The sequence below is a fragment of the Notolepis coatsorum genome (genome assembly GCF_963971535.1).
Source record: "Notolepis coatsorum genome assembly, chromosome: 13".
In the NCBI taxonomy this organism is placed as follows: Eukaryota; Metazoa; Chordata; class Actinopteri; order Aulopiformes; family Paralepididae; genus Notolepis; species Notolepis coatsorum.
This window is the reverse complement of record NC_140177.1, coordinates 124,696,688-124,709,702: the sequence shown is the minus strand read 5'-3', so window position 1 is coordinate 124,709,702 and position 13,015 is coordinate 124,696,688. Positions and strand designations below refer to the sequence as shown.

Below are 13,015 nucleotides of genomic sequence, written 5' to 3'. Positions count from 1 at the left end.
AATGCAATGGCCATACCTACCCGTTCGTTTTGAAGGGAGCTAGTTAACGTTAGCTAGTTAGCCAGCTAGCTAGTAGTACAGGTGAATCATGTTGCTAATTGATTCCGGTCAACTAGCGAGATTGGCCTACGTTCCGTTACATATTCATAATCATGAGAAGGATAGGAGTCTGAGGCGGGATGTTGAAAGACGACGCTAAACATTTATTAACTTAATGTTAAACTCTATTGACGTTGAGCTAGTGTGCTGACAGGAAAGTAACAAAAAATCGGATCTGTGTGGAGCCCTTATCCCCAACACATAGTTCCGTGGGTGGTTGTTAGAGTTGTTGATCTTCCACAAAAGATGAATTGTTTAAATTAGGGATGTCCCGATCGCGTTTTTTTGCTCCCGATCCGATCCCGATCATGTGATTTTGAGTATCTGTCGATACCGATCTTTCCCGATCCAATCTTTCACATTAGTAACCAATTTGATGCATTTTTGTCAGAAACTGGCGAAGCGAGACAAGCCCCTCCGTTCACATCCCAGCAGCAGTAGCAACAACAACAAAAACAACAACAACCATTCTTAAATCATGACCACGTCAACTAGATTAGAATAATTTTCAATCGTAGTTCAGTTTCACAACAAGGGACTGATGAAAAAACGGGAGTGTGAAATAACGTTACAGGTAAAGAACATAAAATGATATTGTGGTAAAGAAAGATTGCTAGCTAACATTAGCTGGTTTATAAATAGCTAGCTAATGTTACCTAGCCTAGCTGCCTCACGCCAGTTAGCTTGTTAGCGAACAACACAAACTTAGTTAGCTTGCAGAGAGTCATGAAAGATTCACTGCGAGGGCTCTTTTAGCTAATGCTAGCTAGGCACGTAGCTATACATTACAGTAGCATCACTTGACTGTCTGCCGAGCTAGCGTTGGATACCAAGCAAGCTAACATTGACTTTAAAGCCAGCACTAGCTAATGGTTAGGTAACGCTAACGCTAGCTGCAAGGTAGCTCATATACTGACCCTATCAATAGCCCCAGTCGAGCGCGGCGGCTCGCATTACATTCACCATACGAGAAATATTAAAAGTTTCAATCTGCGCATTTAGTATACATTTTCTTTTTTTTCTTTTTTTTCTTATTATTATTTTTTTTTAAACATAACATAAATTTAGACACACAAGCATTAACAGTAAATATCCTAAGTAAATCACAGGATTATACATTTCAAATCAATATAAATGTAGTTTACGGGATATATATACCTAATACTTGCAGTCCAATACAATACATACATATGCTCTTGCTCGCTCTACCCCCCCGGACCCCCACTTGGATAATCCATCCATTTTCATTCGTTTCTAACCAGGAACTACAATTCATATGCTAGCTTTTATTCTCTCCACCACTTCTAACCAAATTGCAATGTTAGTTTCACTGATACCTAAAATTCTTGCTGTAGATATCTCTAGATAAATCACATCGAGATAGGTGAGAATCCATACCTTCCGGCAAATTTTTTCCGGTTGAATCCATCGTGAAGCGATCAGCTTTTTAGCAGCTGTAAGACCGGATAAAACTAGTCTCTTTAGCTGTATAGGGGCTGCATACTGAAAGACATCACTCAACAGCAATACAGAGGGATGTACAGGTATATTCAGAAGTAAGAATTCTGATAATTTCAGGGTCACTTCTTCCCAGAATTTCTTAACAGGTGGGCAATCCCAATACATATGCATAAATGTACCCTCATCACCATTTGTACATAAATAACATATAGAATCTTGTCTAAGTCCCATTCTGTTCAATCTTATAGGAGTCAGGTATGTCCTGTGAATATAATTAAGATTAATTTGTTGATGATCCGGGTTGCGTGATGCAATTCGAACGTTTGCCCAGACTTTTTGCCAATCAAAATCTACTTCCAAATCTGGTATATCCCTCCTCCATACTAAGTCTAGGGGAAGGATTTCATACGAAGACGTTAGTAAGTGATGATAAAAATCAGATACGAATCCTCTCGATGTCTCTCTTTCATAGAAGAATTTGTGATATCTGTGATGCTCAATTGGTATTTTTAATGGAACCCCATGAGCCTTCAAACATTTTAATAACTGTGCGTAGAAATATTATGTGGAACTGGTGAGGTTACATTTTTTATGTATATCATGATAGCTACAAAAACCCTGTTTGTTGAAAACATCTCCCAATGTATGTATGCCCTGCTTTTCCCATTTGGGGTATCTGATAGGTCGTTTCCCAATAAGGAGTTCATTGTTATTGAATAGGGGAGTATGGCTATGCCAATTATGTTGGTTAGTATATTTTTTTTGTGTTTCTCGCCATAACCGAATCACATGTGTAATAAGAGGGCCAAATTTCACTTCGCATTGCTTAATTGATAGTTTGGTGTATACTATGTCCTGCAGTCTATGTGGTGCTACTATCTTTTCTTCTAAGTTTCTCCAGGATACTGATGCTTGGGAGTCAGACCAGGTTGTCAGTGGTCTTAAAGAGTACGCTTTAAAATAGAGGTAAAAGTCTGGGAATGCTAGTCCACCGTCGGCTTTGTTTTTCTGTGCGGTGAATCTTTTTATTCTTGGAGGTTTATTATTCCAAACAAATTTATATGGGGAGGAGTGTAATTTTTTCCAGTAACCATCAGGAGGGGGTAGCGGTAACATTGAGCTAAGTTGATTCTAGGTAAGACATTCATCTTAACTATTGATACTCGGGCCTGTACTGAATTTTTAAGTTTGGACCACCTGTCAAAGTCGTAATTAATCTTATCTTGGACTTTTGTGTAATTGTACTTCACCGTTTGGTTTATAGTAGGGAATACCTCAACTCCTAAACATCTGAAGTGTTTTACCATTGGTATTTTTCCTGGAAGGAGTATATTCTTTGTAAGGGCGTTAAGTGGCCGACTTTGGCCAATTTATCCTAAATCCCGATAGATTGCCAAAGTCATCAATCAACTTGAGAAGATGAGGCATTGAGGTGGTAGGGTTTCCCATGAACAATATTACGTCGTCCACATATAAACTAATATGATGTTGTGTGCCCTTGATTGAGATTGGTTCTATGGATTGGGATTGTCTTATATACTGTGCTAAAGGCTCTAATGATAAAGCGAATAGTCCGGGACTAAGAGGGCAACCCTGTCTGGCAGAGCGCGATACCGGAAAAATTCCGGAGGTAATTATACCTGTGGTGATCATGGCCGATGGGTCTTTGTATACTACTTTTATCATATCAATGAATCCGTTTCCTAACCCCATCCTTTCTAGTACTGCCCATAAGTAAGACCATTCCAACCTATCAAAGGCTTTCATCGCATCCAGGGACAGCATTGCTATAGGTGGGTTGGCATCCTTGCTGGCATCTAGCACATGTAGTAACCGTCTTATATTATCCGTGATCAAGCGGCCTCTTATGAAGCCAGTCTGATCCGGATGAACTAAAGTTGTCATATGCTTTTGAAGTCTGATGGCTAATACCTTGGAATAAAGCTTGATATCGGTTCCGAGGAGACTCAAGGGTCTATAACTACCGCAATCGGTGGGGTCTTTGTCTTTTTTTAGGAGGACAGTTATAAGTGCAATATTGTCATTCTTATTGAAATTCCCCTCCTTGATTGAGTATAAAATCATATTAAGTAATGGGGGTCCAATTACATCCCAGCATGAGAGGTACAATTCTGGTGGGATACCGTCCCTGCCAGGAGCCTTACCAATTTTCATTTCTGATATAGCCTCCCTAAGTTCCTCTAGTGTGATGGGTGTTTCTAATTGTTTAGCGTCTTCCTCTGATAGTTTAGGTAGGTTAATTTTATTAAGATATATATCCATTTTATTTTGATCGAAGGTCATTTCTGATTTGTACAAGTTGGAGTAAAACTTTTTGAATGTCTCGTTGATTTTATTGGGGTCTGTAACCAGTCCTTGCTGGGCCTTAATGGTAGGGATATCTGCAAATTTTGCGTTGGCTCGTATCTGCATAGCTAGTAAGTGACTTGGTTTAGAACCATGAAAGTAATACTGTTGTTTTGTGTTACGTATTAGAAATTCAGATTGTTGTCTTAAAATGGCGTTAATCTCTTTTTTTAACACATCGATTTGAGATTCCAATCGATCCGAGTAGTTGTATTGTAAAGAGGAAAATAACGAAGAGTAAAGCGTTTCCAGCTCTGCCAGTTTTGAGCAACGATTATTGCGTAGTTTGGAAGAAAAGGTATCTGTGAAAGTCTTGATAAATCCCTTTACCGACATCCATAATATTCTGGGGTCCTGCGTCGATTCCGCATTCTCCCGCAGGAATTCAACAAGTGCTTCTTTGAATTGTGTAGTGAATTCATTGTTTTTCAGCAATTTCGAGTTAAATTGCCATCTAGGGGCTCTGGATGACAGTACACCAAATGATCCTTTTAGGAGTAAATAGCAGTGATCTGATAATGCATTGGGAACCATTTCCACCTCATAATTATCAAATAGTCTAGGGCAGGGGTGGCCAACCAGTCAGAGACTAAGAGCCACAAAAAAATGACTGTGGTACCACAAAGAGGCACACCATATACCAGCGTTTCTCAACCTTTTTTTTCAGTCACGGCACCCTTCATGTGTTTATAGGTCTCACCCTCTGGCCTCTGAAGTTGCTAATGTCTTTTTTATTTGGGCCTCACAGGGTTAAAAGTACCCTGTGAGACCCACGGTTGCAAAATTACAAAATCACTTTTAGCCATTTAAAAAAATAATGTTTATTTAAAAAATGTTAAAGGGGAACTATTTTACTATTTCTTTCACTATTTGGGCACTTTTACACAATTCCTGTGAGTCTATGGAACACCTAGGTTTTTTTCAAAAAAAATGCATTGTTTTGTATTTCTAATCAAGTACTAAAAACCGCATTTTTCTACCTTAAGATCTTAAGCCGTTTTGAGGCTGGGCTCCAACCACTGTGTGGCCTGGTGCCAACTGCCACATCAACTGCCACATTATTATGCAGCTGAGAAATCTCTGACATCACAGATATGCACATTTTCAGATGACTCAGTTCAGTGAGGGTGAATATTGTGAAAGGAGAATTGGAAGAATTCGCCAATATGAGAATTAGAGACATATATCCTATTAATATAAGTCCACATAGCTAAGAAACAATGGTAAACACTGAAAAAAGCCATTTATAAGATAGTTCCCCTTTAAGCACATGTATAGTCAATTGGTCCTGTTGTTCAGCCTCACAATGCTATTTGATAGTAAATGTGTTTATATGTCCCACCCTCTGGCCTCTGAAGTTGCTAATTTCTTTTTAATTTGGGCCTCACTGGGTTAACCTCTTAAGCCCGAGATATACAGTAAAAGTGTATATTTTCAGCATTATGTTTGTTTACCAATTATTTGAACTGTTATTAGTGAAATATAAGATTATAGAAATCTCAGGGCATTGAGTCGGAAACCGGCGCATATTAAACAGGAGGAAGTGGCACAGCCAAAAGTGAGTGTAGTCTTTTGAAGGAAGAGACTCAGGGCTTTCAAATTTCGAAAAACGACCCTACCCAGCTCACACCAGCCCCTGTCAATCATCTGACTTCTGGATTTACTTTTTAATTTCTCTTATTTTTTGGGATTATCTCCCACAAACCTGAACGTTATTGCCATAAAACAGAACGCAGTTAGTTTCTCTACCTTTCTGTGAACGTCTTGCAAAAAACGGTGTTGCAATATGATGAAAAATGGTGGAGAAATTTACATTATAAAAAAGATGGCAGAATTCAGTACTGTATCTACAAAACCTTCTGTTTAATCATCTTCCCTTTATTCATTTGCTTAGATTTTTCAGGTCTGGTCAATTTTAGCATGGTGTTATTTACAGTCAAAGATACATTTTTTTTAAATAGAATTGATATTCTCCTTTGGTTCATTACAATTTACTCAAGCCTAGTAACAGACACACTATTTCTGACACTGATCCATATATGTCCCTAGATTCAGATACCAAGAACATGCAAATGGACCATTTAAAAAAAAATTGTAAATGTTTATTCTACGTCCTTATGGAATGAGTGACATAAAAAAAAAAAAAAGTAAAAAAAAAAAAAAGGTAATTTTTTTTTTTTTTTTTTTTTTTGGATGGAAGAGCCGCACATTGACGGGCAAAGAGCCGCATGCGGCTCGCGAGCCGCGGGTTGGCCACCCCTGGTCTAGGGGATGCAAAAACATAATCTATCCTGGAGAATGTCTTGTGTCTTAAAGATTGACAGGAGTACTTTCGGGTCATTGGGTTTAGTGATCGCCATAGGTCATTTACACCTGTATTCTTAGACCAATCCTTTAGTGCAGGGGTGTCAAACTCATTTTCACAGAGGGCCACATCAGCATTATGGTTGCCCTCAAAGGGCCAAAGACCGTATAAATGTTAATGTAATGTAAAATAAATGTAGCTACACATTTACATATTGTTAAACATGTTGTTTCTGTATTTATTACTTATTCAAGTTATACATATTGCATATGCATTTGCATAAATGTAAAAATATATGTTAGCTTATGTTATTTTAACAAATAATTTTAGTTTATCAGAACCCCATATTACTCCATCAATCAATGATCAAACCATTCAAGTAAATAACAAAGAAGAATATCATCAAATACAAGCTATGACATTAAGTTTGTTCAAAACCTTTTTGTCACAGTCAAGAGGGGCATAACTAACAACTGTGAGCTGCAAATAACGCGTGGGACAGATGTAGCAGATGTTACAAAAACAAATGGCTGCACACAACCTTGCAGAGGCCATACATCCAACTAATGGAAGATAGTTTAATTAACTTTAATTAACAGATTGCAGAATGGGTACAGTACAGTACAGCTCAATACACACAATTGTTAAGGGGATGCAGACCAGAGAAAGACTTTCGACTTGTTTACATCAGGGTCCCCCATTTTCAATTCGTAATGAAATTGCTATTATGTGTCTGCATGAACACACAACTGTAACTGTACTCAAAAATAACAAAATAAGGGTTGTCTCAGTTCACAACTATATTGGTCAAGTTTTGGGTGGGACTTGTTTGCGTCCCTACAGCTTCTTATTCAATTGAACGAGATGCTCGGTTATGTCACACAGCCAGTTTGCATCTGACAGTTCAGACAATATTTCTTCAACCCTTTGTTACCTATTCCGCCTGGATCTTTTTTGTATTTTGGGCTGTAAAATTGTCAAAGAATGTCTGAGGAGTAAGTGCTTTTGGCTTTTTTCCTTTGTTACTTCATCAATACCTCAGATGTTCAACATACATGTATGTGTAAGAATGTGTAATAACTAAGGCTGTCAAAGTTAAAGCTTTATTAACGCATTAACCCACAATTATTTTAACACTGCTATTTTTTAACCCAATATTAATGTAAGAAAAAAATATATATATATTTTTATTTTTATTTTTTTTACCTGAGCTCTTGGGGGGCCACATCAAATGACGTGGCGGGCCGCATTTGGCCCGCGGGCCGTGAGTTTGACACCTATGCTTTAGTGCATTAGATGCTTTTTTCTGCTCATTGGAAATAGTGGGATAAGATTTATCCATCCCGGGATCCCAAATGGCATTAAAAAGGTCTAACATTTTTCTAGTGAGTGTAGCGTAGAAGTTAGCCTATACCGCTACCAGCGCTATTTTCCTGTTTCTGTATATAATTTTAGCTATGGTTATCCGACCATCTGTATCAGACCATACGTCCTGCAATTCAATATTCAACTTCCTTTTCACGACTATAGCAACTCCACGGGATCTCGTTCCAAAGGAAGAGTGGCTAATGTTATGGTATATGTTGTCCGCTAGCCTTACTTTATCTTCCACTAAAAGGTGCGTTTCGCTTAAAAGAGCCACATCCACCTGTTTGTTTTTCATCAGTGTGAGCACGCTTTTGCGTTTATTTCGGTTGTTTATACCCCCAGTGTTCCAAATCATTATATTCAAACTAGCCATAATCTATACAAGTTGTTGTGTATTTGTTTGTAATTCGTCTGGAGTACGAATTCACTATGGATATATATCCAATCATTGAGGTCCTGTTGAGCGCAGAGCTTAAAAACATACATATATATATATAATCCCCTGATCCCCCCTCCCTTACAGAGCCGTACAAGGTACCTATTTGATACCTCCTTCGCGTACAACTCCATCCTATCTTGCACCTCCGGTCAGCCCAGAATGAGCAATTTATCCTAAACTTTCCTATGTAAATTACCATAGAATCTAAACTTTTAATTCTAATTTAATAGAATGTCACCTGTGGCCAAGCCACTCTCCCGTTAATGTAATTAAACAAAATGAAAAATATACCTCAATTAGTATATTCATTTAAACCTCTTTTTTTTTAAACCTTCTACTAACATGTATTGGTTAGAACATTTTGGAAATAAAGAAAAAGAAAGAACGATGTTTAGAATTTGATTATCGAAATCCATAAAATCAGGGAATAACTACTTAATTTTTGATTTTTTTTTTAAATAACTTTGCATGTTTACACATCTAGATAACAAGGAGGTTTTTAAATACTTGCATGCAGATCATCCCCCGTCAAGAGTGGTCATTAATCTGTTATGGTGGTCGCTGTTCTTCACATCTATTTCATGTCCAAGTCTCATATCGTTGTTATTTTCCAGGGCCATCATTGAAAAAGGCATTGTATTCCAGAATGCTGTCAGCCGATCATGACTTGCAGATTGTTGTTGTAATGTTCCAGTACAATCCTCGTGTCATAGAACAATATCAATCCAGTGTATTCCAGTATATTCCATTATGACACATAGCCTTCAAGTAAAAAAAGAAAATAGAAAATTCTAGAATGTTCCAAAAAAGTCGGTATCAAATCATGACCTGCATATTACCATGAAGTGTTTAGCGTTTTATATTAAATAATTTATACCTCAATGTTGTCAAAAGCTTGTATGATGCCGTTTTTGATGTCCGTGCGATTGCAAAGTTATCCAAAAAAGATGAATCTTGTCATCCACTTTTTGTATTCTTCATGTAATCTTCTGCCGCCTCAAGCAAACGTAGCATGAATCTTTTTCCATCTCCCTCCACAATGGAAAGATTAGCTGGATAACGTAGGATGGGATGGAGACCTTTCTCATAGAGCTGATGCACCACATCCTTGTAGCGGGCACGTAGAGTTATAGCTTCCTTGCACATGTCCTCATAGAACGACACTTTTTTCCCTTTATATATCAGTTTTCCCTATTTATTGCGTGCTTCCCTGATGATCGTGTCTCTTGTTTCAGTTTCACGTAGGCTAGCAATGATCACTCTTTCTTTGTTGTTGTTGTAGTTTACAGTGCCTATTCTGTAGCGTTTGTCCACTATCGGTTCTGTAGGTAGGATTTCAGAACCTAGAATTTCGACTAGCACTGCAGCAAACGAGGCATCTGTGCATTTGACTGATTCATCCAAACCCACTATACGGATATTAAATCTGCGGGCGTGACGTTCGATTTCGAGCAATCTGACCGTGTTTTTCTCGTGGTTGTCTTGTATCATCTGCCAAAGCTGTTTGTCCCCCACTTGCATCTCCTTCGATACTTTGGCGATATTATCATATAGATCCTTATTCTTCTCCTCTTGTTTCAGTGAGTATTCGTTCACAGTATTTGCAACTGCCGTTATGCGATCGGTTTGTACTACAGCCTCTGCCCTGAGGTCTTCAAGTTTAGCTTCTATAGCTAACTTAAATGCGTTAGCATTAGCTTCGGCTCTCTCAACAGCCCTATCCGCTCTGTCAGCTATATTACCAGCCGTGGCATCAACATTATCAACCTTGTCGGTTAAGATCTTTATCAGAGTGGTCAGCGTTTTGAAATCGGGTGAAGTATTCTCCATGTCTGTCTCGGATGAGATCGTTGGATTCCATGGTATTGACGGACGCTTTATTCTCAATCGCGTCCGCTTTCTCCTTCACGGAGCGCGTCACCGCAGCCTCTACCGTTAGAGTGTCTGCTTCACGTCTCTTTGTAGTATCTTTCTTTGCTGGCATGTTGATTTTTCCTGTTGATATAGTTAGTTGAAGGTCTTAGTTAATATATACGTCGAGGTTTAAACACATTAGTGTTGTAAAAAGTAGGTTTTTAAGCGAAATTAACAAAAACGGGAGCGGAGCGTGTGACCAATGCGACCGTCACATGCCGTTGTCAAACCGGAACCAGAAGCATTTAGTATAGATTCACAGTGTTCGACTTACATAATGATTTCCTCCATTTTGGTCTGAAACGCAGACGAATAATCCTCACAAAGCGAATGTTATCCAGGTGAACGTTCTTCATTCAAGCAAGGCATTCAAAACAGCAGAGCACCAGCCGTCCCCCATTCCAAGTTTCAAGTTTCTTTAATAGTTGTCATACAGAAGTACAGAATACTTTTGTACAAAATGCTTCTTACTGTTGCGCTCCAGAGACTGTGCATGACAAGATAAGTATGAAATAAAAACATAGTAAAAATTAGAAGTAAAAAAAGAGGTCACAGTGTTCAGTTTAGACATATGTACAATGTTCGTAGACGTAGTTACCATACAATATACAATACTGCGCAGTGTACTAATATACAATACTATACTATATAGTGCAAGGCATAAATGGACGAGGTGCAGTTTAGGTACAATTCACAGTAGGTTTACGAGTTGTAGTGCAAATCCTTTATCAATAAATATAAAGTGTAAGTGTGTTTGTGTGATCTAAAGTGTGGAGAGTGGGTGCTGCAGTGTGTTGTTTGTTTGAGTGAGTGTGTGCGTGTGGGTGTGTGTGCTGTGTGCATTTGATGGTTGTTGCATAGTGATTATTGTTCGTTTAGCGATTATTGTTCGTTTAGCAGCCTGATGGCCTGGGGATAGAAGCTCCTTCTGAGTCTTTCTGTGCTCGCCATAAGACTCCGGTATCGCTTGCCTGACGGCAGCAGTTCAAAGAGGCAGTTGTTCGGGTGGCTCGAGTCCTTAATAATTCTCTTAGCCTTCCCCTTGCACCGCTTGTTGTAAATGTTCTGGAGGGTGGGAAGCCCCCCTCTAATTGTGCGTTCGGCTGAACGTGTCACTCTTTGTAGTCTGCTACGGTCTTGTGCAGTGCTATTCCCAAACCAGGAGGTGATGTTGCCGGTCAGGATGCTCTCTATTGTACATGAGTAGAAGTTCCTAAGGATCTTCTGACTGACTTGGAACTTCCTTAGGCGCCTGAGGAAGTAGAGGCGTTGTCGTGCCTTCTTCACAACACTGTCAATGTGTGTGGTCCATGTCAAGTCCTCGGATATGTGGGCTCCGAGGTACTTGAAACTGTTCACTCTCTCAACTGGTGCCCCGTCGATGCTGAGGGGGCTGTAGTCCTTGACCCCCGACCTCCTGAAGTCCACAATCATCTCTTTTGTTTTGCTGACGTTCAGGGAGAGGCAGTTCTCCTGACACCACTGTGACAGGTTCTCTACCTCTTCCAGGTAGGCCCTTTCGTCGTTGGCAGAGATCAGGCCCACCACTACTGTGTCATCAGCAAATTTGATGATGGTGTTGTTGTTCCGCTGTGCTACGCAGTCATGTGTGTACAGGGAGTAGAGGAGGGGGCTCAGAACACAGCCCTGGGGGGCCCCTATGTTGAGCGTGATGGATGAGGAGGTGCAGTTGCCGGCTCTTACCACCTGGGGTCTGCCCGTCAGGAAGTCCAGGACCCACTGGCACAGGTCATAGTTCAAGCCCAGGTCCCTGAGCTTGGCTATGAGTTTGGAGGGGACTATGGTATTGAATGCTGAGCTGTAGTCGATGAACAGCATTCTCACATAGTTCCCCTTCCTCTTGTCCAGATGTGATGCTGCTGTGTGCAGCACATGGGCTATGGCGTCCTCCGTGGACCTGTTGGGGCGATATGCAAATTGCAGAGGGTCCAGGTTGATGGGGAGGGAGGAACAGATGTAGCCCTTCACTAGCTTCTCAAAGCACTTCATGGCTATGGAGGTGAGGGCTACAGGGCGGTAGTCGTTGAGGCAAGCGGGCGTAGATTTTTTGGGTACAGGGATGATGGTGGACTTCTTCAGACAGGTGGGGATGACGGCCTGTTCCAAGGACAGGTTGAAGATGTCAGTGAATACCGGGGCCAGTTGGTCGGCACAGACTTTTAGGACGCGGCCTGGGATGCCGTCCGGTCCTGCTGCCTTCCTGATATCCACTTTTTTAAAGATCCGTCTCACCTCATGCTCTGTTACCCTGAACACTGAGTCTCCATCAGCAGACCCCCCCCCCCCCATTGCCGTGGTTTGTAGGCTGGTGTTGTTATTCACAGCCTCAAACCTCGCATAGAAGGAGTTGAGATCATTTGCTAAGGAGATGTCACTGTTCAGTTTGAGGGGGGTTCCTTTGTAGTCTGTCATTGTTCTGAGGCCCTGCCACATGCCTCTAGAGTCAGCCTGTTCAAACTGAAGTTCAACTTTATCCCTGTAACGCCGTTTTGCCTCTATTACTGCTCTCCTGACGTTGTATCTTGCCATCTTGTGTTCTTCCATGTTGCCTGTCACCAGCCCGGTGTTGTATGCTGATGTGCGCACTTTCAGAGCCTCACGGACGGATTTGTCTACCCAGGGCTTTTGATTTGGGTAGATATTAATTTTGGTGGTGGGGATTATTACTTCTACCTGAGTACAGACATAGTCAATCACCGTTTCGGTGTATTCGTTAATATTGGCTGTGTTATCACGGAATACACTCCATTCTGTGCTTCCCAGCACTGCTTGGAGTGACTCCACTGACGTCACGGCCCAACGCTTAACCTCTCGCGAGACCACCGGCGTTTGCTTGAGACTCTGTTTGTACTTAGGCAAAAGAAAAATTGCGGCGTGATCGCTTTTACCGAATGGACTAAGAGCCTGTGACTTGTACCCATTCTTAAATTGCGAGTATACATGGTCTAATATGTTCTCGCCTCTGGTGGGACAGGTCACATGCTGATAGAAATTCGGCAGCACCTTTTTAAGACGCGCGCTGTTGAAATCCCCCAAGACCA

At 40.6% G+C, this 13,015-nt stretch overlaps 1 protein-coding gene across 1 annotated transcript in view; it reads left to right on the top strand.

Annotated features, from left to right (window-relative positions):
* LOC311239486 (sodium/potassium-transporting ATPase subunit alpha-1-like) overlaps positions 1-9,289 on the top strand; it is a gene marked incomplete at its 3' end in the record, with an annotated part of 42,548 nt that extends 33,259 nt beyond the window's left edge. The window contains exon 5 of the mRNA XM_084327792.1: positions 9,275-9,289. Coding sequence (XP_084183918.1) covers positions 9,275-9,289 — 15 coding nt within the window. The remainder of the gene's footprint in view (positions 1-9,274) is intronic.
* Between the last annotated feature and the right edge of the window lie 3,726 nt (positions 9,290-13,015).